This window comes from Anopheles coustani, chromosome 2 (assembly GCF_943734705.1).
Source record: "Anopheles coustani chromosome 2, idAnoCousDA_361_x.2, whole genome shotgun sequence".
Taxonomy (NCBI): domain Eukaryota; kingdom Metazoa; phylum Arthropoda; class Insecta; order Diptera; family Culicidae; genus Anopheles; species Anopheles coustani.
This window is the reverse complement of record NC_071289.1, coordinates 40,279,660-40,302,064: the sequence shown is the minus strand read 5'-3', so window position 1 is coordinate 40,302,064 and position 22,405 is coordinate 40,279,660. Positions and strand designations below refer to the sequence as shown.

At 41.2% G+C, this 22,405-nt stretch overlaps 2 protein-coding genes across 3 annotated transcripts in view; both read right to left on the bottom strand.

Moving 5' to 3' along the window:
- Nucleotides 1-22,405, bottom strand: part of LOC131267304 (store-operated calcium entry regulator STIMATE-like) — a 250,804-nt gene that overhangs the window by 186,546 nt on the left and 41,853 nt on the right. The window lies entirely within an intron of this gene.
- LOC131267309 (phospholipid phosphatase 1-like) overlaps nt 937-22,405 on the bottom strand; it is a 47,694-nt gene continuing 26,225 nt past the window's right edge. For both annotated transcript variants that reach the window (XM_058270158.1, XM_058270157.1), the window contains exons 2-6: nt 13,803-13,957; nt 8,840-8,998; nt 8,700-8,770; nt 1,721-2,018; nt 937-1,632 (exon numbers count right to left, since the gene is read on the bottom strand). In XM_058270158.1, coding sequence (XP_058126141.1) covers nt 1,465-1,632; nt 1,721-2,018; nt 8,700-8,770; nt 8,840-8,998; nt 13,803-13,957 — 851 coding nt within the window. In that variant the 3' untranslated portion in view covers nt 937-1,464. The remainder of the gene's footprint in view (nt 1,633-1,720; nt 2,019-8,699; nt 8,771-8,839; nt 8,999-13,802; nt 13,958-22,405) is intronic.

Genomic DNA, 22,405 nt, shown 5'->3' with positions numbered 1-22,405 from the left:
CTTAGGTAATATGGAAGTAGACTTAAAACACTTAGTGAAATGTTACAAAAACCAACATGTAGATTACATTTTCAATCAAAATTTTAATATATTCTGAACAAATCTTTCTTGCTCAAAATTTCTTTTATGTCGGAGATTGTCGACCAGTGAGACTCTTTTAGTATTTTTGTTTTTTCCAATTTTTCGTTTTTTCCCGTCTATCACCACCCTTTCTATCCACGATTATTGCTCTGTAAACTAAGGAAGATTATACAAGCCAAATATTTTTCATGTTATTTTCTTCTAGTAATCGTGAATTCCCATTACTTGTGCTCAATTGAATAATTGTCAATCATTGTCAAAAAGTTAAAGAAAAATTACAAGCTTTATGGAATTGAAGTAGATGGGGAATTCAAAATTTACGAAACATAACTCGTACTTTAACGATGCAGTGAGCCTGTCGTAGAGGTGAACACATCTATTGTGCGATTTTTTTTTCAAATCAAAATAATTTTCTCAATACACGTGCCAACGTGTTCTTTGGAAGGCAGAAATTGAATAAAACACTTGGTTTCAACAATACCGCTCGGCAAAACTCCGCTGTATTATTCACAGGTAGTGGTTATACTCACAAATACTACTTTTAAAGTCTGTTATTTCTTTCTTGTCGATTCAAACACACAAAATAGGAAACAGCTTGGTGTATAAATAGTATATAATAGATATATTTATCTCATCATTTGAACTCTTAAATACAACGCAAAACACCATCTTTCCGTACGTCCCCAGGTGGTAGTTAGCTGCCAGATAATCCCCCGTAGTGATGAACTATTCTGCCACCGCTTCAATCTCAACGCCTACTCTCTTTGCTTCCTATTGATTGTTTAGTCCCGCTTATCTCAACCTAATTAAAAACTCTCTTTCTTTGTCACTTGATCATCCATCTCCACCGTCTACCTCATGTGGTTTGGCACATTTAAATTCGACATCCTAAGACATAAGGGTTTAATATATTTATTTGATCTGTTTTTTTTTCGTTCCAATGGAACACTACACGCCCCAAGGAAACGTTTTCCGCTGCTTCAGCGCGGTAAGGTAAATTGGTATGACTTACTGAATAATATCACAATTCCGTCCATGCTACAATCTAACACCCAGTCGACAGCGCGTGTGGTTGGCTGCCAATCTTTATCGGTACTTTCTACTTTAAATTGTTCACCCTTCCCCAAAAACTATACGTTTGATCCCGTCCACCAGTTATGAAATTTCTCTCGCTCGAACTAACACGTTCGAAATGGAAGCTTAAAGCGAAAACGGAAACTAGCGGTAATTTAAAATCTGCAAATACAATACATAGCGCGGAATACTGATTCTGTTGGAATATAGGTATATAGCGTCACACTTCCGATCGTCCGGCGTGCTGTCCGCTCGAACGTCAACGGGACGCGGTCAATCGGACTCCCACACGGCCCGCTCCAAACCCTGTCAAGCGTGGATCACGTTGTTCATGGTGATTTCCTCCTTGTGCAGGGGTGTGCCGGTGTTGGCGCTGTTGTTGCCTCCGCTCGCAATCAGTTTATGCTCGTGGTCCTTGTACAGTGATGTCTTCCGTTTCCGTTTGCTTGCGTCAAAGTTGTGACACCCGACGTGACACTGCGAGAAGGGAAAGAAAAAACAAAAACATACGGTGAGAGTTAGCGATCGAGCACCATTTTTCCAGGGTGAAGTGTGGTACACCTACCGTCAGGATGGCCGCGAGAGTGCCCGCTATCGTGCCGGCCAGCACATCCCACCAGTGGTGCCGATGATCCGTGATGCGGGAGAGCGAGCAGAACACGGCCCAGCACATCAGCATCATCTGCACGAGTGGAATGGAAAACACGGAACGCAACCGGGGCACGCGCCGCTCCAGGTACCAGATCATGAAGATCGCCTCGAACACGGACATGGCCGAGTGTCCCGAGGGGAAGGACTTGCTCGCATCACGTACGAAATATTGGCTTTCGTCGTTGTTGGTGCAGGTGTAATCGGTGACAAATCTGTGGCAAAAGAAAAAAAGAATATAATTAAAGTTAGTTATCTGAATAGTACAGGTTTACAGGCGGGCTTCATTTCCCTCATTTGACCTTGGACAGGAAACGTCTTCATAGGAAAAAATGCACCCAAGTTAAACGTGTGTCTCGAAGTAATTTGCAAAACATTTAAATCAATTACAATCTTAGATAACTAGTTCTACACCGATGGTTCCTCATCAGAGGAAGGCACGGGCTTCGGTGTGTGCAGTAGTTCCACAGAAATCTTCTTTAAGCTGGGGCAGCACTGTACAGTGAACATATCAAAGTTGGCCGCAATTTTGTACGCTCTGACAATCATCAGTGCGAGTCCTGCTGATCATAATCACATATTTACGGGTAGCTTCAGCGCAGTGGCGGCCTTCAGGTTAAAGAAGGCTGCTAAGAGCCTCGATAATTTTGTAAAACAAATTTTGCAGAGTTTAAATGTTCGAGAGGTCAATTCCTACACACGAGTTCCTCCGTATTCCACTACAGCGGTGTCTATCTCGGTGGCAGAGTTTGTGGAATGCGCATGATCTCGGTCGGTTCTTGTATTCGATATCACTGCGAGTTTCCCTGCGACCATGGATCAAATGTTTTTCTATGGGTCGCGAGTTCATTCGAGAGTAATGTCCAACCATTATGCATTGCATGCGCCCCTACAGCGCATAGGAATAGATGATAGCAAAGCATAGACCATCTCCTCTAGTCTGGAAGAATCCCTGTGATTTCCATCCGTGACATCCTGGAACAGAGCGATTATAAGTATTCTTGGATTATATTCACTTTCGCCAGGCAGTTCGGAATCACTCTCTGACCTTCTCCTCTTACCACTCCTTACATCCCTAAGTCACCAATTTCTTATCTACTCCTATTATTATATGTTAATCCTAGCTCGTTGTCTCGTGTTATTTGTCTCCCTTTTCTTATCAATTCCCACTATTATATTTTATTTTATCCTTGCTCGTTGTCTCGTGTTTTTAGTTTCGATTAATTCATTCTTCATTTAGGAATAAGCAGCGATTGTGTAGATTATGTCAAATCTAATATATAAAAGTCACCGTTGTCTGTATATATATATATATGTATGTGATCGCATCACGCAAAATCTACCGGGCCGATTTACACCAAACTTGGCAGGAAGGTAGCTAATTTTCCAGGGTTGAATGATCTGAACTTCTTTTGTTGATATCTCCAATCCTCCTTACCCCTCCCCAACACCTACCCTCTAAAATTAATGAAAAACAATTATAACTCATCCATTATTGATTGGATTTTCATAAAAATTGATACACATACCTTTCACAGAGGGACATACCATGGTTTAAAATTTTATCTTTCTAGGGGAAGGGGAAAGAGGAGCTCTCACAATATCCCATACCTCAAAAATGGTAAAAATACAATATGGGTATCAATTTCGTGGTATTTGTGGTCTCTAAATCGAATGGCCTCGCTCTTAATGTTCAATCTCAGCCCAGACTCCCTTTACCCCTTTACCCTGAAAACAAAAAGCTTTAATTCTTATTACATGTATGCAACGCAAAATCTGAGTCTATGTGTACCAAACTTGGCTGGAGTGTAGCTATTTTTTTATCCTGTCAAATGACTTCCTTCCCTTTCCCCCTTCCAAACATCTATCCCCTGAAATGATGAAAAATAATAATAATTCAACAATTTTGGAATGGGTTTTTTTCAAAAATTGATACACATACTACTTAAATATGTAGCCATCATGTAATAAAATTTCATCCATGTACAGGAAAGGATGAAAGAGGCTACCATCTTACCCCTGTAGCTCAACAATGGTTAAAATGCAATATGGGTATCATTTTCGTAGTATTTGGGGTCACTAAATCGAATGGTCACAATTTGAGTGCCAATCTCATCTCAGACTTCTTTTATCTTCTCCTACAAATTTTCTCAATCACACAAAATCGATCTAATCAATTTACACCAAACATAATTATAAGAAAGCCAACTTTCAGTGTGAAACGTCCAACAATCTTAATAATGTAAAACTCAAGATACTGAATGAAAACAGTCTTTCGTTTGAAATTGTCTTTCTACCCGGATGAAATCGGGTTAATCAGCTAGTAGAACTATAACAATTCTGGTGCCTATTTAGATCATTCAGTAAAAAGAATTAAGGTATTTAATAGTTACATTTTAATCATGAATAGTACACATCTCTTCTCTATCTCTTCTTCTTCTCTATATCTATAAAAATGAATGTTTGTATGTTCGTGATGCTAAAACTCAAAATCGGCTGGACCAATCTTGATGACGTCTTCGTATGATTTGTTCCTTTTTACCCAAGGAAGGTTTAGGAAAAAAAAGACTCTGGAAATTCCCAAGGAAAAGCCGGAAAATGGAAAAATTCGGTAAAAACAGCTTTTTCCATAAAAAAAAATAAAATTTACCTTCTCTAACGAAAACGGTTGGACCTATCCCAACGAAGTCTTCTGATGATTTGTTTCTTTTGGCCCAATAAAAACAATTCAAGTTAGAAAAATCCTTAGGAAAAGCCAGAAACCCAGAAAACTCAAAAAATGTTTTATTCCTTAAAAAAATGGAAACTTATAAAAATGAGTGTTTGTTTGTTTTTAACGCTAAAACTCAAAATCGGCTGCGCCAATCTTGACGATGTAATCAGTATATTTGTTCGTTTTTATTCATGGAAGGTTTAAAGCAAAGACAACTTTGACATTCCCTAAGAAAAAGCCGGAAAATATAAAGATTTGTCAAAATTGTATTTTCCATACAATCAAAACAAATATACACTGCGTCCCAAAATGATAGCCTCACCTAGTTTATCCATATATTTTTCATATCTTCCATATATTCAACGGCATCCAGTAATGGATAAATGCTATATGAATTGCAATTAAATCGTCAAACAAAACAGTGTTGTTTCAGAAGGATATCTGCAAATTTTCTTGCTGAAAAGATATTCATTTTGCGGTTGTAAGACGTGCTATTAAGGTTTTAACTCTGTTTTAGCTGATCAGGTTAACAAGTTAGACAAATCCACTAGCAATAAATATCGATTTCCATATTCGCCCAAAGCTATGGAAACAAATTTCGAAAGATCAAGGCTGATTGGCGTGGTATTATAAACGCCTTTACGTTTGACGTTGACGATGATGACTCATAATCTAGTCCGTAATGTCTTTCAGGTGAGCATTTCGGACTCCCCACGAGGCCTCTTAGCTTCGGTACATTAATGTGAAGAAACGACACCTCGTTGGGGATTAACTAAAGGGGAATGCTTTAATTGGCGATACTAGAATAACATAATAAATAATAAAAAACCTTTCACATTTTCGCACACAAAACAAACGGAACAGAAAGAGTAAATCATGCGACAAACAGTGAGAATTGGTTATCTAGTTAATTAAAAAAAGAGAGAATCGAAGGTTTATAAAAAAAAACAATCTCAAGAGGCCACCTAGCCATCCACCACGTGGGTTAAAAACCACAAGCAAAAACCTTGTGGAAGATGAGCTTAAACCGAAATCAATTAACAAATGCAAACCGCCGCGGTTTCGCTCCCCTTTCGCCGACAGTCGTAAACTAGAATCGAAAGCGTCAGCGGACAACTTTTGACAAAGCTTCCGAACCCTTTTTAAGGCCCAGTTTTTCGTCTAAGCCGCTTAGGAAGATATATGACAAGAAACATTTAATTTACATGTCCAACGAGCACCTTATAGACATTTTAATCGTACGTCCGTCTTGGTAAGGATCGTTAGGTATTTGTTTAGACGCTGTTTGGAAGCTAAAGTTATGCAATTATGTGTTGTCTTTTTTGTCATCTTCCAAAGTTTGGGTGCGACATGGAGGTAAACGCCTAATGAGATTAATTTTCATGCCTTGGGCCAACCTTCGGTGTGAGGGCTTTTGTACGTCCTTCTGGTGGAACAATGCTATCCGAACAGTGGCGCAAGGTCGCGGGGGGATGAATTTTACGGCCGATTACAAATTAGGCATGCAAATCACTTCCTTTCCTGAGTGGCAAGCATGGTATGATTTTGTTATCGTAGTACAACAGCCCATCGAAACGCCCAATAATTGTGATAAACAACGGGATTTAGCTTCTTTGTCTGGCAGGATGAAGCCGATTGGGACACTGATGCACGCCACAAGCCATCCGGCAGAGGCCCCTTATACCCCTCCCCTTCGGGCCATATGTATGTTGAATAATTGCTCAACAAAGACAGATTGGCAAATACGGCGAGGGTTTGCAAAGTGACCACCGCCCGCACGTATAAATTTCTCGGATGCTGTAGTTAGTGCAAATATTATCGACCGCAGACAGGCGGAGTTTACCGAACACAACAGAGAGCAAACAGTGCATTCAAGTAGTACGTCTGAAGGCCTTTCTTCGTGTTGTTTTCCTTCCGATATGTAGACACAACAGCGTCAAACAATGAGCCACCACTGTTGCGAAATGGTCGGGAAAACAGAGCCCGGCGAGAAGTTATGGTTCGTTTGACAATGACAGTACCGTCTACCGATGATGAGTGAAAATGCTATTAATGTCGGAAGATGCACTCTAATGCATTTGGCCCTCTATTTGTGAAGAAGGTTGCTTTGGTTTCTAATTGCATTTAGGACGAACTGAAACATCTGAAACATCTGGCCACAGTTGCATAGTAGTATCAGTGAGGAATTAAATTAAGAATAAAGTACCAATTTTTGTTTGATGAACCCTTTGCGGAATTCTCAATAAATTACTTGAGTTTTGATTCTATTTTCTCACTCACGTTGCAGTTTGCCATAAAAAGTCAATGAAGGAATTTTTGCTCTACGATAGAGGTGTCAAACATGCGGCCTCCGCGAGCCCTTTGAAAGTATTCCTGGAAAGTTTTAAATCTTTAGTATTGGCTTTCGTTTGAATAGAATTGAATAAGAAAGTCATACTCATCATTGATTCACATCACGCTGACAGATGGCGGTGGACATGAGCAAGGGTTTTACACAGATTTCTCCAGACAAGCAGATTATCTGCGACAGTATTCTTCAATGAAATTACAGTATAGCAGTATTATAAACGAAGCAATGACGTGAACGGAGACAATCAGCAACGTTTCAAACACTTGGATTGCAGAGACCAAGAAAATATGCCAAGACAATTACCTGAAACGAATTGCAGGAACCCGAACAGAACAGATATATTTAATTAATTAATGTGTTCTAGCGCGCAAAAGACAGTGTTTCTTTTATCCCACTGTTGTAACGGAGCATAAAGACCACGTTTTTAAACACGTGACGCACAAGTGATACCAAATCAAAGTTCGCGTTTTCAATATTCGATCTGAGTTCGATACAACTATATTAGTATTACGATCATATTTATCGTTAGTTATCCGTAATCTTAGTTTTAATTCATTTATAATTTTTTTTAAATTTTTATAATTATTCAATTTCTAATTGCTCAGGAAAAAAGCTGATGCTCGAAAGTTGATAAAAACTTTGCGGCTAATTTAAATAAATTGGAATAATAAGGACTAAGTTTTTTTTTGCGTACGTAAGCTTATTGCTACCAATTCAAGATTGGTTTTAGAAAGCATTTTCATTCATTGGAAACAGCGATCAACAAGAACTCCGTCGCAAGCGCATTGAAGACATGCAATCGTTTTCCAAATTCTAACAAAATCATATCAAGTTTATTTAAATATATTTTGCAATTTAACAGTATTGTGCTTTTTGGTAGACAGTTGAGATAAGTCAAAGAACATAATCACTGCAACTGATTGCTTAACAACTTTAATTTAATTTAGAATGCTCTTGTAGTTGGTCAGCTTTGGTTCCCATAAACACTATTTATTTGCTTGCCTCTAAAAATATGTGTAAAATCCTTGCTCTTGTCCACTGCCGTATCCAGTGCCGTATGACGGCATTATAATAAAAATGTTGGATATAATTCATAGCAAATTCATGAATAAATACACCAAGTTAATAAACTTAAAATGTAAAAGTGTAAATCATAATAAATTAAAAGCACACTGATAAGAACCTATTTTCATGAAGCCGAAAAGAAATTATGTTTTGGCCCGCAAACCTACTTTGGGAGGAGATGCGGCCCACGTGGCCAACTGAGTTTGACATCACTGGTTTATACGATTGACAACAATCGTTCGACAGGGATCGACAAACTGGATTAAGAACTATGTTTGATAACCTAATATTTGGTAATTAACAACACTTCTACCCTACCAGGCTTAGGCTGCCGTACAAACGTTGAAGTGGTTTGCATAACCTATTAAATAGTACATCGTCCCATGTGTCACTATCGAGGGTAGGTCAATTTTCTTTGGTACAGTTTCATCCGGCTGTTTCCAGATGCCGGCCGTCTTTCTAGGTGACACCATTCCAAGATCGGTGAAATCCACCGACCTGGCATGGATCCAAGGATTACATTGAATAAGAGATGACGCTCTCAAAGCACACAAACCTTCCGGCGGAACAACAAGCCAACTCGAACACGCCAGTCGGCAAACATGGACCGGCTCGTTCTTCGCCAAACAAAACAATCCGGCACAAATGTGGCCGGCGACGGGTTGACTTTGAATGTTGTCCACAAATGTTTAACATGCGCAGGTTTGTTGCCTGTTTGTCGGTAACTCAGAACATGAGCCACCGTGAATTTAACCGCTTCGTACTTACTCGTCCCCGGTGCACTTCACGTCCGGTATGCATGTGTTGATGAAGTGTGGCCGCAGTTCGCCGAGAAAAATCTACGGAAGACCAAACGGCGAGATGTTAAGCAGATGATGAATGCAAGCCCCTGGTGTGGGAAGACATACCTTAATGGTACCGATGATGACTAGAAGGGTGATAAGGCCTCGGCCGTAGCTTTTCGACCAGTACCACGTCTCGCGCCAGGACCCACGGCACCGGGTCTCGGATTCGGTTTTGCTGCAGTTGATCGACGGCGTGTAGAGGAGTGCCTCCGTCATCCATATCTACGGGCAGAATCGGGTGAAAGAAGGAAAAGAGAAAGAAAGAGAGCAATCGTATGAGAAATACATCACTGATAACACCGACGCACCGCGGTAAACTGGCTCTTCTAATACTCCAAGCGCGTATGAACGACTCCTATGATGACTGATTAATAGCCACTTTAGAAGCGATACCGAGGAGTGTCAGACTTAGTTTTCTACGCCCTTGGTATCACCGTGCCTTGGAGGGAGGAAAGTGCAGCCAACGCCATAATAAATGGGGATTTTTGTAGAATAGATAGAAGGAGTTTGCAAGATGACGGTTTCTGAGCTTGGTGTTACAATCAAGCTCGGCAAAAGCTCTAATTTATCTAAAGTTCATGCGAATTTCCTACACAACGCCCGTTCGAGGGCACGACCATGCGGAGTACATTGGCATGCTCTTATCAACACGTCGCCCTATTCGAGTGGTAACTACTTTGCGGGGCACATAAAAAGTTCCACTTTATCAGATGTTATCACAAGACAGGGCGAGACATTCCACAGCGTCGCCAGACGATAGATTAAGTATAGCGTGCTTGCGGAGACAACAAGGAAAACTGGACATTCTCAACAGTTGACTATTTCAAGTCTCTTTTTCTACTGCGCATGGTATTAGAAATGTGGTCAGTTATGAATGAAAAATGTTCGATTTATTTTCAATCAACAATGTTTATTTCGTTATCAGATTCTCAGAAAACAAGGAGAAGTTTAATTTCTCTATAACATTCACGAGACGACCAGCAGGTAGTATTTTCGGTGGCGTTAGTGGCTTGATTAAACCTACGAAAAAAAAACCCAAAACCTAATCCGTTTTCCTATTCCACGCTAGTTATAACAGCAAATTTTTCAAATTTTGATTGTTATTTAATCTAAGCGAATAAACTTTATTTCTATGGTTCAGTTGAAGGTAGCAGCAAAACTTGGTTTAAGTTTTTGTTTTGTGCAATCTAATCGTTTTTTATTAAACCTCTAACGTTTTGATAATTTCTTGTGTGATTAGATTATCTTATTCAGCTTCGACAAATAAGTGACATACGATATTTGGTTGGTTAAATCTTGTGTGTAATCTAAAACCAATTTCCAAAAACATGGTCACAATCAGCACTAAATTTAATATGATAAATATGAATGTTTCTCGTTCGACCCACGTGAAACAGGAAAGTCGTTTCGTCTTTTCCCAATTCATTCTCTCCGATTAATCTATTCATTGATCTCCGGGTCGAGCCTGATCGGTATTTCTTCACGATCTCCACCTCCAGCCAAATGTGAGCCATCGGCTAGCTAGGCGTTCGATATGGAGGTGAGAAAATGTTATCTAATACGGGACCATAAACATTAAGTTTGATTTACTTCCACCACCCCAGAACGGTGCGTTCGATCACATCAATCGCCAGCGTCGAACCGCGACGATTCCCTGCCTTCTCCGAAAAGGGCACCGATTTTACTGCCATCCGAAGTCGTTCGACAAAGGCGATAATCGACCGGGCCCCCATGCCGAAAACGGTGCTCGCATTGCGTTTGAGCGGTAATTAATTAATCCATCAGCAATCCGGGGCTCCGGCTTATCATAAGCGTTCGCTCGGGCTCGCGAAGGCGTCGGGCATTAGGCATGCCGGAGGCGTCAGAAGGGTCCCCAGGAATTGACCGGTTTGAATTTTAATGATCTTATTACCGACCGATCGACCCAACCCGCGGAACCACCGGATAACTATGTTAATCTTCACCTCCGGGCGACGAAAATCCTCGCACGCCGCCAGAGTTCGGATAAAATAGTGCTGGTAAAGTTTTATTACCCAACCTATCTTGACGGCTCGATCTCGAAGCCTAATTTTTCGATGGACCATATATCGGCTGCTTTGGGCGACGATTTGTGCGTGTGAGTCGGCGACCAATCGAGCGTAATCGAAAAGCAGATCGCGTTCGGTCGGCAGCAGAGGGAGACCGCAAAGCAGATTGTCAAAAAAGAAACATCCCGTAGGGTAGAATACAAATCAAGGTTGATTTATTGGCTAGCGGGTATCTTAAATTTCCCTATTAAAAACTTGTTTTGACGATAGCGTAGCTCACCTAGAGCTGCCCACCTATTTTTTTTATTTTCGGCACAAAGCTCGCGCGTTTATGCTAATATGCTGCGCCGTACATAAATAAATATCTACATGACGACCGTCATGTTGTGCCAGGTGAGCTTGCCACAGGACTTCTGTGCGCCGGCCTGGTGTGGGGCAAGATGTTTTAACAGCAGCAGCGTCCGCCCGCTTCCACCAACCCCCGGCTGAACATGTGTCCGGTTCTGTTTTGCTGCCGTTTATTTACACGAAAAGGAAAGAAAACCCGCCCTGTATGGATCCGGGGGAGCCAACCGGTGAGGGACGATCATTGGGGATCATTGAGAAGCTGTTTGTATTTGCATCTCTTCTGCCCGAGACGCCGACCACACTCTCCGTGGGGTGCCTTCTGTAGGTTGGGTTGTTGCTTGTTGTTCGATATTGGTACACTTTTCTCCGCTGGGTACAAAACGCCTTTAAACTCCCACCGCCTTTAGAGGAAGAGCCCACCAGTTGCCGCCGACGGTGGAACGAATCGGTTGAGCTTGTATGTAAATAGGGACGGGTTCGGAGCGAAGCGCCTCCGTTTAGTTTCGACCTAACTCTACAGGTTTTTAATTGGTGTAGTACAAATCGGTGGACTTGCTTTGCATTTGAGTTGACGAGATTGGTTCAACGGGTGACATTTCAATATCACAATGTTTAAAATACATCTTTCTTGCGAATAACATCGCTAGACTAGCCCGAACCATGGACCAGTTCAATAGAAAACGAAGGATGAAAAAAATGATGACAGAATTCAAATAACGATATGCGATCACAATAAAAGTGCAAATAAATACAAAACGGATGTTGAAAATCACACCGCATTGTGAAACGTGTTATTTAGGTGAGGAATGTAGAACGTACAGACCTTAGATTAAATAGCTGTAGGGTTGAGAAGTTGCAAAGGATTCAACCAATTTTTAAGAAAATTTCTCCTTTCTAAGGAGAAAATTTCTCCTTCTTTTTTTTCTCTTCTAGAGTTCCTTTTAGTTCCTTCCAACTAGTAGTAGGTTAATTAAAAAAAGGGTTTCTGAAAAAATAACCTGTTATTTCAATATCCAATTACGTTTCCTAATAATAAATAACGTTTAAGAAAAAGTATAAAATTCCATTACCCCGTTTTTGTTATTTTTTAAATGAGCTAGATGTATTGAACATTAGAAGGTTAGAAAATCGGCCCATGAGCGCCGGGGCTCACCACCTCGACGGCGTGGGTTCGAATCCCAACCGAGATCGGTCCCTCCCCTGTACGAGAGGACTGACTATCCACGTACACTTAGCGTAAAAAGTCTCGTAAGCCCTTAACGGGTCAGGTATGACCAACAATGTCATTGCGCCAAGAAGAAGAAGAAGAATTGAACATAAATATAATTGTCTTACTATGAGATAATATTCTTTGTGAACTCAATTAGATATTTAGTTTCACATCCGCATACTCGACAAATTGGAACTATTACATTACAATTGAAAGTAGGGTTGTGTAATTCTGATAAAGATTCATGTATCTGAATGATTCTTTGCCTTTTAGAAATTCATGATTTTTTAAATGAGAGATTCAACTCAAGGCTTGATCAACTGATGAAAAGTGATGAACAAAAAATAAATAGAAGGACCCTTTTTGTATTTGGCGCATGATCCACGCCAATGAAAGAATCTTTCATTCGTTACAGATCCATGAAAGATTCATTAAGGTTTCGAAAGATTCATTAACGTTTTAAGATTCGAAACCCAAAAGAATCATGAATGTATATGAATTAGAGTTGTGTAAATCTGATTCAGATTCATGAATCTTAATGAATCTCTGCCTTGTAAGGGATTCATGAATTTTTCGTCGAGAGATTCATGAATCCTGAAGACACACCAATTGATTAAAAGTCACCAGCCAAAAATGAGTTGAGAGACCCCCTTTTTTTTGGTCGCATTATCCACGCCTATGAAAGAATCGAGGAGATTCGTTACAGATCCATGAAAGATTCATGAAGATTCATTAAGGTTTCGAAAGATTCATTAAGCTTTGAAGATTCGAATCCGCAAAGATTCATGAATCCATATGAATGAATCTTAGGTGAAAGATTCATATTAATGAATCTCGCGAAAAGATTCATTAAGCACAACACTAATATGAATGAATCTTACGTGAAAGATTCAAATGAATTAATCTCGCCAAAAGATTAATAAGGCACAATACTAATTGAAAGCAATCTTTGCAGGTAAGTTCGACCATGGAGTCCTAAGATTTTTTTCAATCATTTACATCAGAAGAAGTAATCAGGTTGTCCTTCGAACTTGCATCCACACTTGTCTCACAGTGCCAAGAGCATATTTACAAACTCTAGGAATTTGCCTTCGCAGTTGGCAAGTGATGACAAAACATCGTTTCTACGGTAAAAGAAAGATTTACATATTAAACAGTTCTACGTAGCAGTTCAGATGATCTTCTTGGAGTACGACTACTTTAATCGTGTTCTTTGTCTTTTATTAATCAAAGGTGTGTTTAGTATTTTGCAATTATAAAGAAGCCACATAAGTGATGCTATTTTTCAACTGTGGCGTCCGAACAAAAAGGTTAAAGCGTGATAAGCACAGATTAAAACCATCGCCGAAGCCATTTCATTGCCTTCCGTAAATTAGTACGCTTCATCACCTTCCACTTATCTTTACCTCCGCAAATAGAATAATCTTAGCGGGGTACTTACCAGCACGACGGGCACAAGGCCACTGAGCAGAATGGTGACGGTCGATATCGTGTCACCGTTGTACTCGTGCTGTATCGATTTGTCGTTGCAGTAGTAGCCACGTTTGACCACTTGCGGCAGCAGACCCAGCTCAGTCAGTATCAGAAAGGAGGCGACTGTAAATAAAGACAAAAGAAAAACAAACTTATGATGTGTTTGTGGTTGGTTTTCATCGAACATGCATGTCATGAGGTCATCGGGAAGAAAAAACAAAACGAGCCATTTAACAACACGTAGATGGATTTGTAAGAAATACAGCTTCCGAACACATGGGCCTCAACCACTCGTATGGGGTCGTGACTTTCTTGAGCGCCAAACTTCGGGTGAGCTGCAGCATTAATGGTGGTTTCCAGTCAGCGCCTCGGAGCCGAAGCTGTTGTTGAATATTTATTTAAATTTATTGTGCAAGTGGCCATAATGGTGTGTTGGGCCGCACCCGTTGTGTTTTGAAGTAGTGCGATCCTCCGAGTGGTTTGGGACCCCGACTGCCAAACTCTACTAGTTCTCATCATCGTTCATGTGTTGCGCGGACGGGAACACTTGTCGACAGTGCGTGCTGGCCACCGATCGGTAGTTGCGGTCTAGGGCACGATTTATGTTTATGGGAAGTTAAGTTGTTCAAGCTATCGTGGCGCTCGAGAGTGCGATAACGAGCATGCGGGAAATTTAAGTTCCGTCCGAGACGTGTTGAATCGATCTTTCATTGCATGATTTATCAACTTCCCAAGCAGTTGTGGAGGCGTACCGAGTGATTCTCAACTGGCCATGCCTCTGGAGGTCACATGTTGGAGAAAGAGTAAGGTGGATTCAGTCGATTGTTTTCGCAGAAGAATAGGTCAGAAAGAAAGATGTTGCTCTTTAAGCCGAGTAATTTAGTGATCGTATGATCGTTATACTTAGCAATGTATCATTTTGAGGAGCAAACTAGTTCTGTTTATTAATGCAATGTAAAAAGATGCTTTTGAAAATAAAACATTTAACATATCTTTCAATAGTTCAACTCACACTCACTCACACACACGTGTCCGTGTGTTTTTTTTTCATGCGGCACAACACCCCCAACTAGTCTTCTCTTCGCAGAGAGTTACTGTAACCGAAAGACGGTATATTTTGGATCGGGGATCAGCCGTGCGGTACTACTGGGGGATGCCCGACTCTAGATTCGATCCAACTGATAAAATACTGAATTTTTACGTGAATAAAATGCAATCTTCTTAACTAGTATTATTTTCCAAAAAAAAATCCCTTGGTTTATAAACGGAAATTAGTCTTATTGGTTTTTCATAGTTCCAATTTTTGCATCTCCGCCATTAAAAACTTTTATTTTTGTGAAGCGGATTTTTGTGAAAGGATTGCAATCCATAAAAAAACTGTCAAAAAAAAACATGAAATCTGAACCTTTTTGGAACTGAAGTAATTTAGTAAGTTTTAACTCAAGATATGTGAACTAGTCCATCATTTATCAAATCGAAGATATTCAAAGTTGTTTGGAAAATCAACCTATAATCGTCGGCGTGGATTCAAATCCCAGCGAAACTCGGCCAAAAGGACAAAGTTTGATAAGCCTATGACAGAAGATCGTCATTATGTCAAAGAAAGAGAAAAATCAATGCATGACTTACACAAGTAAAGAATAAAATAGAAGAAATGTTACATAAACGTGAATTGATCACTATTGGTAGTTAATAAGGGCATGTTGTTGTTCCAAGGTGCAAAGTATATAGCAATAAATCAGTTTTTAAATTCCCTTACTTTCAACGACCCATTTGATCACATGAAAAGGGAACAAAGTCCTTTTAAAAAATCGGTCTTGTGTTTTAGAACTGCTCATAATGTTGTTTCCTATGCCGCCTCTGTTTAGTAAGGATAAGCAATAAAAGTGATTTCCAGTCATTAAAAATAGTGTATTTCCCTCAACCTGACGTGAATAAAGATTGTTCTAATGCTTGATATGGTCAATTTATTCCCATTAATTCGTGTCTAAGCACATCGCATTAAACAAATACGACTTACACGACAATTGACTGCTAACCATCACAGAACGTCGATGGCAGCGTCGATGCCGTTCAATTAGAGACCGTCGGCAAACACAGGAAAAGCAGTAAACGTTTCAAGTACCATTTACTATGCAAAGGGCGTTAATTTGCCTTCCTTTAATCGGCGTTACGATGTGGGCGCCTGGTGGGAAGTGTTAGCGCAACACCCTCCCAAACGTACCGTCCCAAAAACCCGAAGGCAATAAAATCGACAGCCAGCGATGGGCCAAGTCGGGCCCCCCCACTTGCCGACCGAGAGTTTTCTCCATCCTGGCACCTTCTTTATATGGTTGAAATTGCTTTGCGGCGGTTTTCGAGGACACCATCGAGTTTGATTTTTGGCCATATTTTTAAAACCGAACACCATGGTACCTGTTTATGGCAGGTCCGAATTTTGCGGCCCATTTTAAAAATTAATTAACCACAAACGGCTGACGCTAAAGTACCCCTCTCCCCCCTTACACATGGGCAATCAGTAATGAGTAAGACTGTGCTGAGGAGGTGTCGTCGTGGTATCCGCGCTAACAGGCTCGTTAACGGCTAACATCGCCCCTTATCGCTGGACCGGCGAAAAACCCTCGCCAATGGGAAAAATAATGAGCACTCTTCTCTGCCAAATCCAAACCCGAACAAATTGGAGGTCAACCGTAAGGATGTGCCACAACCATTATCGCTAGTGTGTGTAAAACACGAGTAATTTGGCCGATTTAAACTGCGCCCAGTCAATGACAAGGGAAGGTGGAAAAGTGGACGCGAAGTTTCCGATCGATGGACAATATATGGCCGTGAGTTCCGATTTGTGTCGAAACCGTCGGACCACCGCTTGAAGAACCTCCCTCCGAGAGGAGTACTAGCATCAAATCGAGATTAAAACCGTCACCCAAATTTGTCACACACGAAGGCGAATCTTGTAATGTATGGTGGTAGAGACGATAAGGAACCCGTTTGGGGGACTGAAATACTAAATCGTTTTTTCTTCGCTTTTCAATCACTGATAAAGAGCTCGTGTTGTTTTCCCGACGATTGTACGCACGTGTGTGAGTGTGGGATTTTGCTTGTCCGTGTGTACAAATCCTACTGATAGCGCACCGCATCGCTGTCTTCATGAGTTCCGGTAATGAAGATTTATGGGCATTGGATTATGGTTTATGGTTAAAAAAAAAAATGTACCGTTTTTTGTTTCCTCGGAACTGGCATGCTCGCATGTAGTACTAATAATAGAACGCATGCTCTCGCAATGCATGACGAAACATCAGCATCGTGCTGAGTCGGAGCCCCGTAAGTAAGCCCCCGCCTCCTGGGAAGGGTCCACAGCTAAAGACTCATTACGTCAGAAATGATACATTTGGCGGATGGAAGAGCAGACTAAGTGCTGCAAACACACTTCCCCATGGTCAGGGTTAACCCCCGACATTACACCGTTCGTTGCAGCCGTGCGAAATAATAATTATGCACCTCGGTAATTTCCCTTCGCTTTTCATTCTCACCTGACTCCCGGGCCCTTTCCACCTCACGACGAACTGGACCGGTTTTTGTTTTTCTCTTCCCATGAAGAGCAGCTGAAGCCGAGCGACGTAAGGACCACCGGTCAAGCGACCAACACAGCTGGGCGTGGAACAAGCGGGAAAACCGCTAACGTTGAACCGTTTTTCACACGGGTGTAATGCTCATTCTAAGCATTCGTTGGGGTCCGGCAACCCCCCTACCCCCCCCCCCCACCCCCCTCCTCTTCGCTCGTAGCATAACCGCGTGACATTGAAAATGAGTTACGCTAGCTCGGCATTATCTCACCCGTTTCGTAACGCTGGCAAAGGAGGAAGCGGTTGTCATCGAGCGCACGGTTCTGGAAAGCCAGGGAACAGCGCGGAACCGTGGTCACGATGGTGGTCTATGCGCTGACCAACTTTCCCTGAAGCGAGGAAAACTGACTGACCGATCCACCTAGAGAGCATTTCTTCGTTGCCTTTTAAGGTTGTTCTCCCGTAATCGGCCGTAATGTAATTTTATTTTAATTTTGTTCCCAACGGTGGCTTTCCTAGTCCGGTTTGATTAAAATTTGTTCGTTCCATCAACAACAGCCCGTATCAATTATCACTATACACATATTTTTCATCTTTAATGTACATCGATGGGTGATCGACAGGCAAATAATGATCGTTTACTGCTGCTGATACTGATTCGTTGACGTCCGAAATCAAATCAAACTGGGCATATTCGTTTTTTTTTTTAATTAATCATTCCATGTTCGAACTGAAGACGATTGGAGAGAAGGAAAAAAAACAAGAAATCTGCATGCAAAATGGCACACACAGATGAGCAGCAAAACGAGCGGCATGATTGCCCGAGAGCATTATTACGACCGACATTTATGGTCAGCCTGGTAGAGGCGTCTGCAGCAACACCAACTCCTCCGCACACCGGGCAAAGCAGCAGTCGGGTCACCCGCGGGATAAATATAAAGAAACATCATCAATCTGTCTTCGAGCTTTTCATTGGCATGATTAAACGGAGATCGCTCTGCGCGAAAACCACCACCGCAGATTGAAATTAGAATTTATGGCGATGCTTAAAACCTGACCTTCGGAGCTATTGAATGGTTTTGATGAAAACTTGAAACACGACACTCAACGACAATGAATTGGGGAAGAGCGAAAAATATGGTTTGAATTAAGCGGAGACTTTTTTTTAGAAAGAACTAACTATATATCGGGAAGTTAAAACTATCCTTAAGGAAGTTGTTTAACCTTTTCCTTCCGTTCGATTACAATACTTGCTCCTGCCGTTGTGTCGGTTGGCTCGAGAAAATATCCTAACGAAGTGGATGTTTTGTAATCATACGCCATTGTTGCAAAACTCTGCGCGAAGGTAATTCTCCCAACTCAAGACGACGGCAATGATGACCGGTTATTGTGCGCCTTTCGTGTTGTTGCCAGTTTTCCTTTATGTAACACCGGGGCCATACCGGGTGAAGCCGCTTCGCTGCATTCTAGGGCTTTTCCCGCTTTTGTTGTTGTGCCGATGTATGCAGCCCGAAGGGGTCGAAGGTTGCCTACACACATATCCTTATGGTTCTCGTTTTGCCAAGGGCAGAAATAAAATTCGCAAACGGCGTTTTAAGCGTTGAAAAAAGGGTTAAGCCATATCGCTTGAAATCTTTTCAATAAATTTAAAATAAATTCTCCGATACCCGAGAATCTGATGCTTGCTAATCCTGCCATTCAGCTGAGGCTTATTTGGATCGGATTGTTTTTGGTTTACATAACCCTTTTCCGCGAGGCTCACGCTTTTGGAAGGAGAAAACCGGAATGAAAATAAATTTCCCAACCGAAAGCCCCACGATCGGGTTTTGATGCACGGTAACTGACAAAATTAGAAACAGATGCTAGCGGAAGAATGTGGGAGATTATGGTGCTTTTATGATGAGTGATTTATGCTGCGGCTCAAACCCCCCCTCCTCGATCACACACGAGAAATAAACTCGACCGGTCCGACGACGACGACGCCTGCGTCAGCATGTGTGTGTGTGTGTCTGAATGGAAATAAAGTGGGCTGCCTTTTTGTTAACGCGCGCGACACATAGCGAGCGGGATTAAGCTAAACGATTATCGCGCATCATTTACAAGTTCAGCGCACAAAATAGTCCGATAAGCTTATTAAGAGAGCGAAAAGATCAGACTCCACGGGTCGGACGGAACGGCGTAGCTGTTGGTGGACGACTGATGGTATAGTTTGTCTGGCCGAAGGCGGCAGAACATCAATTTGCCAGCGCGGGGCCGACATTGTTTGTGGCATTCCTTCTCCTTTCGCCGCAGATAAATAACGCTGAATGAAGTGCCAGCTGATTTATGCGATGATTCCTGTTCCCATTTCTCCGCCGCGCGTTCGATTGTGTTTTTCTTAGTGTTTTGTTTTTCGGCTGCCCTGTGTTCGTCCACTATCATCACTCGACATGGGTTTGTAAAGCCGTTTGGTAGTGTCTGCTGCCAGCGCTCAGCGGAAGCACTCAGTGGGAGTGCAGGAACACACACGAAGATTGACCGGTTCTGCATCTGTCTTTTATCCTCATCATAAACTGTTTTCGGTTGATGTTGAAGGGCTGAAGACACAAAGAAATAAAAAAAAAACGGAAGCATACCTCGAGAAGCGGTTACAGCCTCTGGTTAATATTTGGCAAAATTTACGATAATCGGTCACGAAATAATAAACCATATACGCACCAAACAGAAGAGAACACAACGTACAGAGTAGGGTGTAGTGTTTCTGCTTTTTTACTCGAAGCGTAACACTTTCCATCCATACGGTATTCATCATTTGCATCAAAGATCGTGAGGTTGAATCACCCCGGGGGAGAAGCCCATGTAGGGGAAAAATACTGCTCAGTGATATTAATCTACTTTTTCGGCGGGAGTCACGTAAAAAGACCCGCTGACTCAACGTCCCGGATAGCAGGAATCCTGCGATCGAGCGAGTGATGCATGCGAAGGTTATTTAAGTAATCGTCCTCGATGCAGCACGTTGATGTTGACTCATAGGTAGGGCACGTGAGTGGAACACCAACTCACTCGTGATTACCTTCGAGATGCGGATCATGCGGTGTTTGTTTTATGTTTTCTACATTAGCTTCCATTTTATCAAAGGTTAGTGATCCTTTAGACGTGTGGACTGAATTGTGGAACGATTCAAACACAGGTCATTGGCACATCATTGGCCAATAAATTCCGTATAAATAATGTTATGGTATTTTGGGACGTTTCTACCCATTTTAAGGAATTTTTGAAAAAATAAACTTCCTAAAATAAATTGAAAAGCTACAATAGAATTTGTAAATAAAATCTCTACCGATTACTAGACAAAAAAAATGAGTTCCATCACACTTTTGATTGTGAGTAATTACCAATTTATAAATGCATATAACAATGAATAAAAAAATCTTGTTATACCTTTAATTTATTATGAAAATAGAACTAGAGAGTTTGTTAAAACCATACAAAAATGGTTTATAATTTTGGTTTTGTTTATATTGAACTAAAAAATATATAATACAATATGACCAAACAAATACAACTGTGGTATCCAAAATGCTCAGTGTTGATTTAAAAAACCCGGCATTGTAAACTTCCATTAAAAGTCAACTCGGTAAAACTTCTCAAGCAAACTTCTGTGCGAACTTGGACGGTTTCTTTGCGCCATTTTCAGAAAAAGTGACCGATTTTTCAATTTATTTTGCTGCTCCTTCTCATACATTGAACGTTTGTTATTTTTTTTGTTATTGTTTTTTTATTTTTTTTATTTTCATATATTTAATTTCACACACTTATTGTTTACAATTTTCATTGCAAACAGTGTTACCTCCTGCCGTCCAAAACGCCACTTTGTCAGACGAAACAAACAAGTAACTATCAAGGCCCTAGACATATACTCAAATCGTGGCGCGAAACTTTTCGATTTAAAAAAAAAAATATCTAAATGCGATCATGTATATAAATGTCACCAGTTGGTTCATTTTACATGGCTTCCACTAGTTGTTGTTTGATGTTCTTTCCCGATCGATAGGACCGATAATTGATTATTAAAATAAACCCGTTTATAGCGCGTCGATGTTCGCCAATTATTGCGCCTTTGATTCTAAAGATAATTTATGGCAATGGGTAAAGCTATCAAATTAATTCGACACAATTTATAACGTGTTGCGTCGAACACTTTACACACGGAGTGTTTGGTTCGCTCGGACAGAAAACAAGACAATTCACAGCTTTTTTATGCATAACGAAAGCAACTTAAGTGTCACCATTGACGCTGACGGCTGACGGAATAGTGGCCCTGCCGCCCGTTCTGTTGTGCAAAGTGGATATGAGGAAACATGCCCGGAAAAGATGTCGATACCAGCTGGGACCGGAATCATAATCTCGCTGCCATCTGTGATATTTCACATCTCGGCCCTCACGAATGTAAGTGCTGGCCTTGTTAGTGGTCGCAGGTGTGATGCGGTTATTTTTAAACCTTAAGTGTACCTTAAGGTATGTAGCTTTTTCTCTCCCATGAAGTATTTTGACGCCCATGCAGCTAAAGAGTCTCAGGGCGACCTTGACTTCAGCAGTGGGAAGTGGGGTGGTGGGCCGCGAGTGTGAGTCAGTGGGAAGTGGGGTGGTGGGCCGCGAGTGTGTGTGTGAAAGTGGACGAATTTAATTAAGAAAATCACGTTCAAATGCCGGACGGTGGAGGAATATAATTTCATTAACATTTCGGCGCTTTTCGGCGCCACGGTGACAAAGGAATGCCCGGGAACACCGTTCCATTCCGCTTGATTGAGAAGGAAGGAAGCATGAGTTATGGCACCTTGATTTATTGACTAGCCAATTTATAGACGCCTTCGTTAGCTAAATTAGCTCCAATGGTTTCACCACGGGAAAAGATTTAGATCAAAAGAATGGCAGATCGAACGATCGCATGTTTGGCGCTTTGAGCATATTTTACCTTATATTTGTTAAACTTCTTATTATTGTTATCTGGTTTTTGCAAGTTTAGATT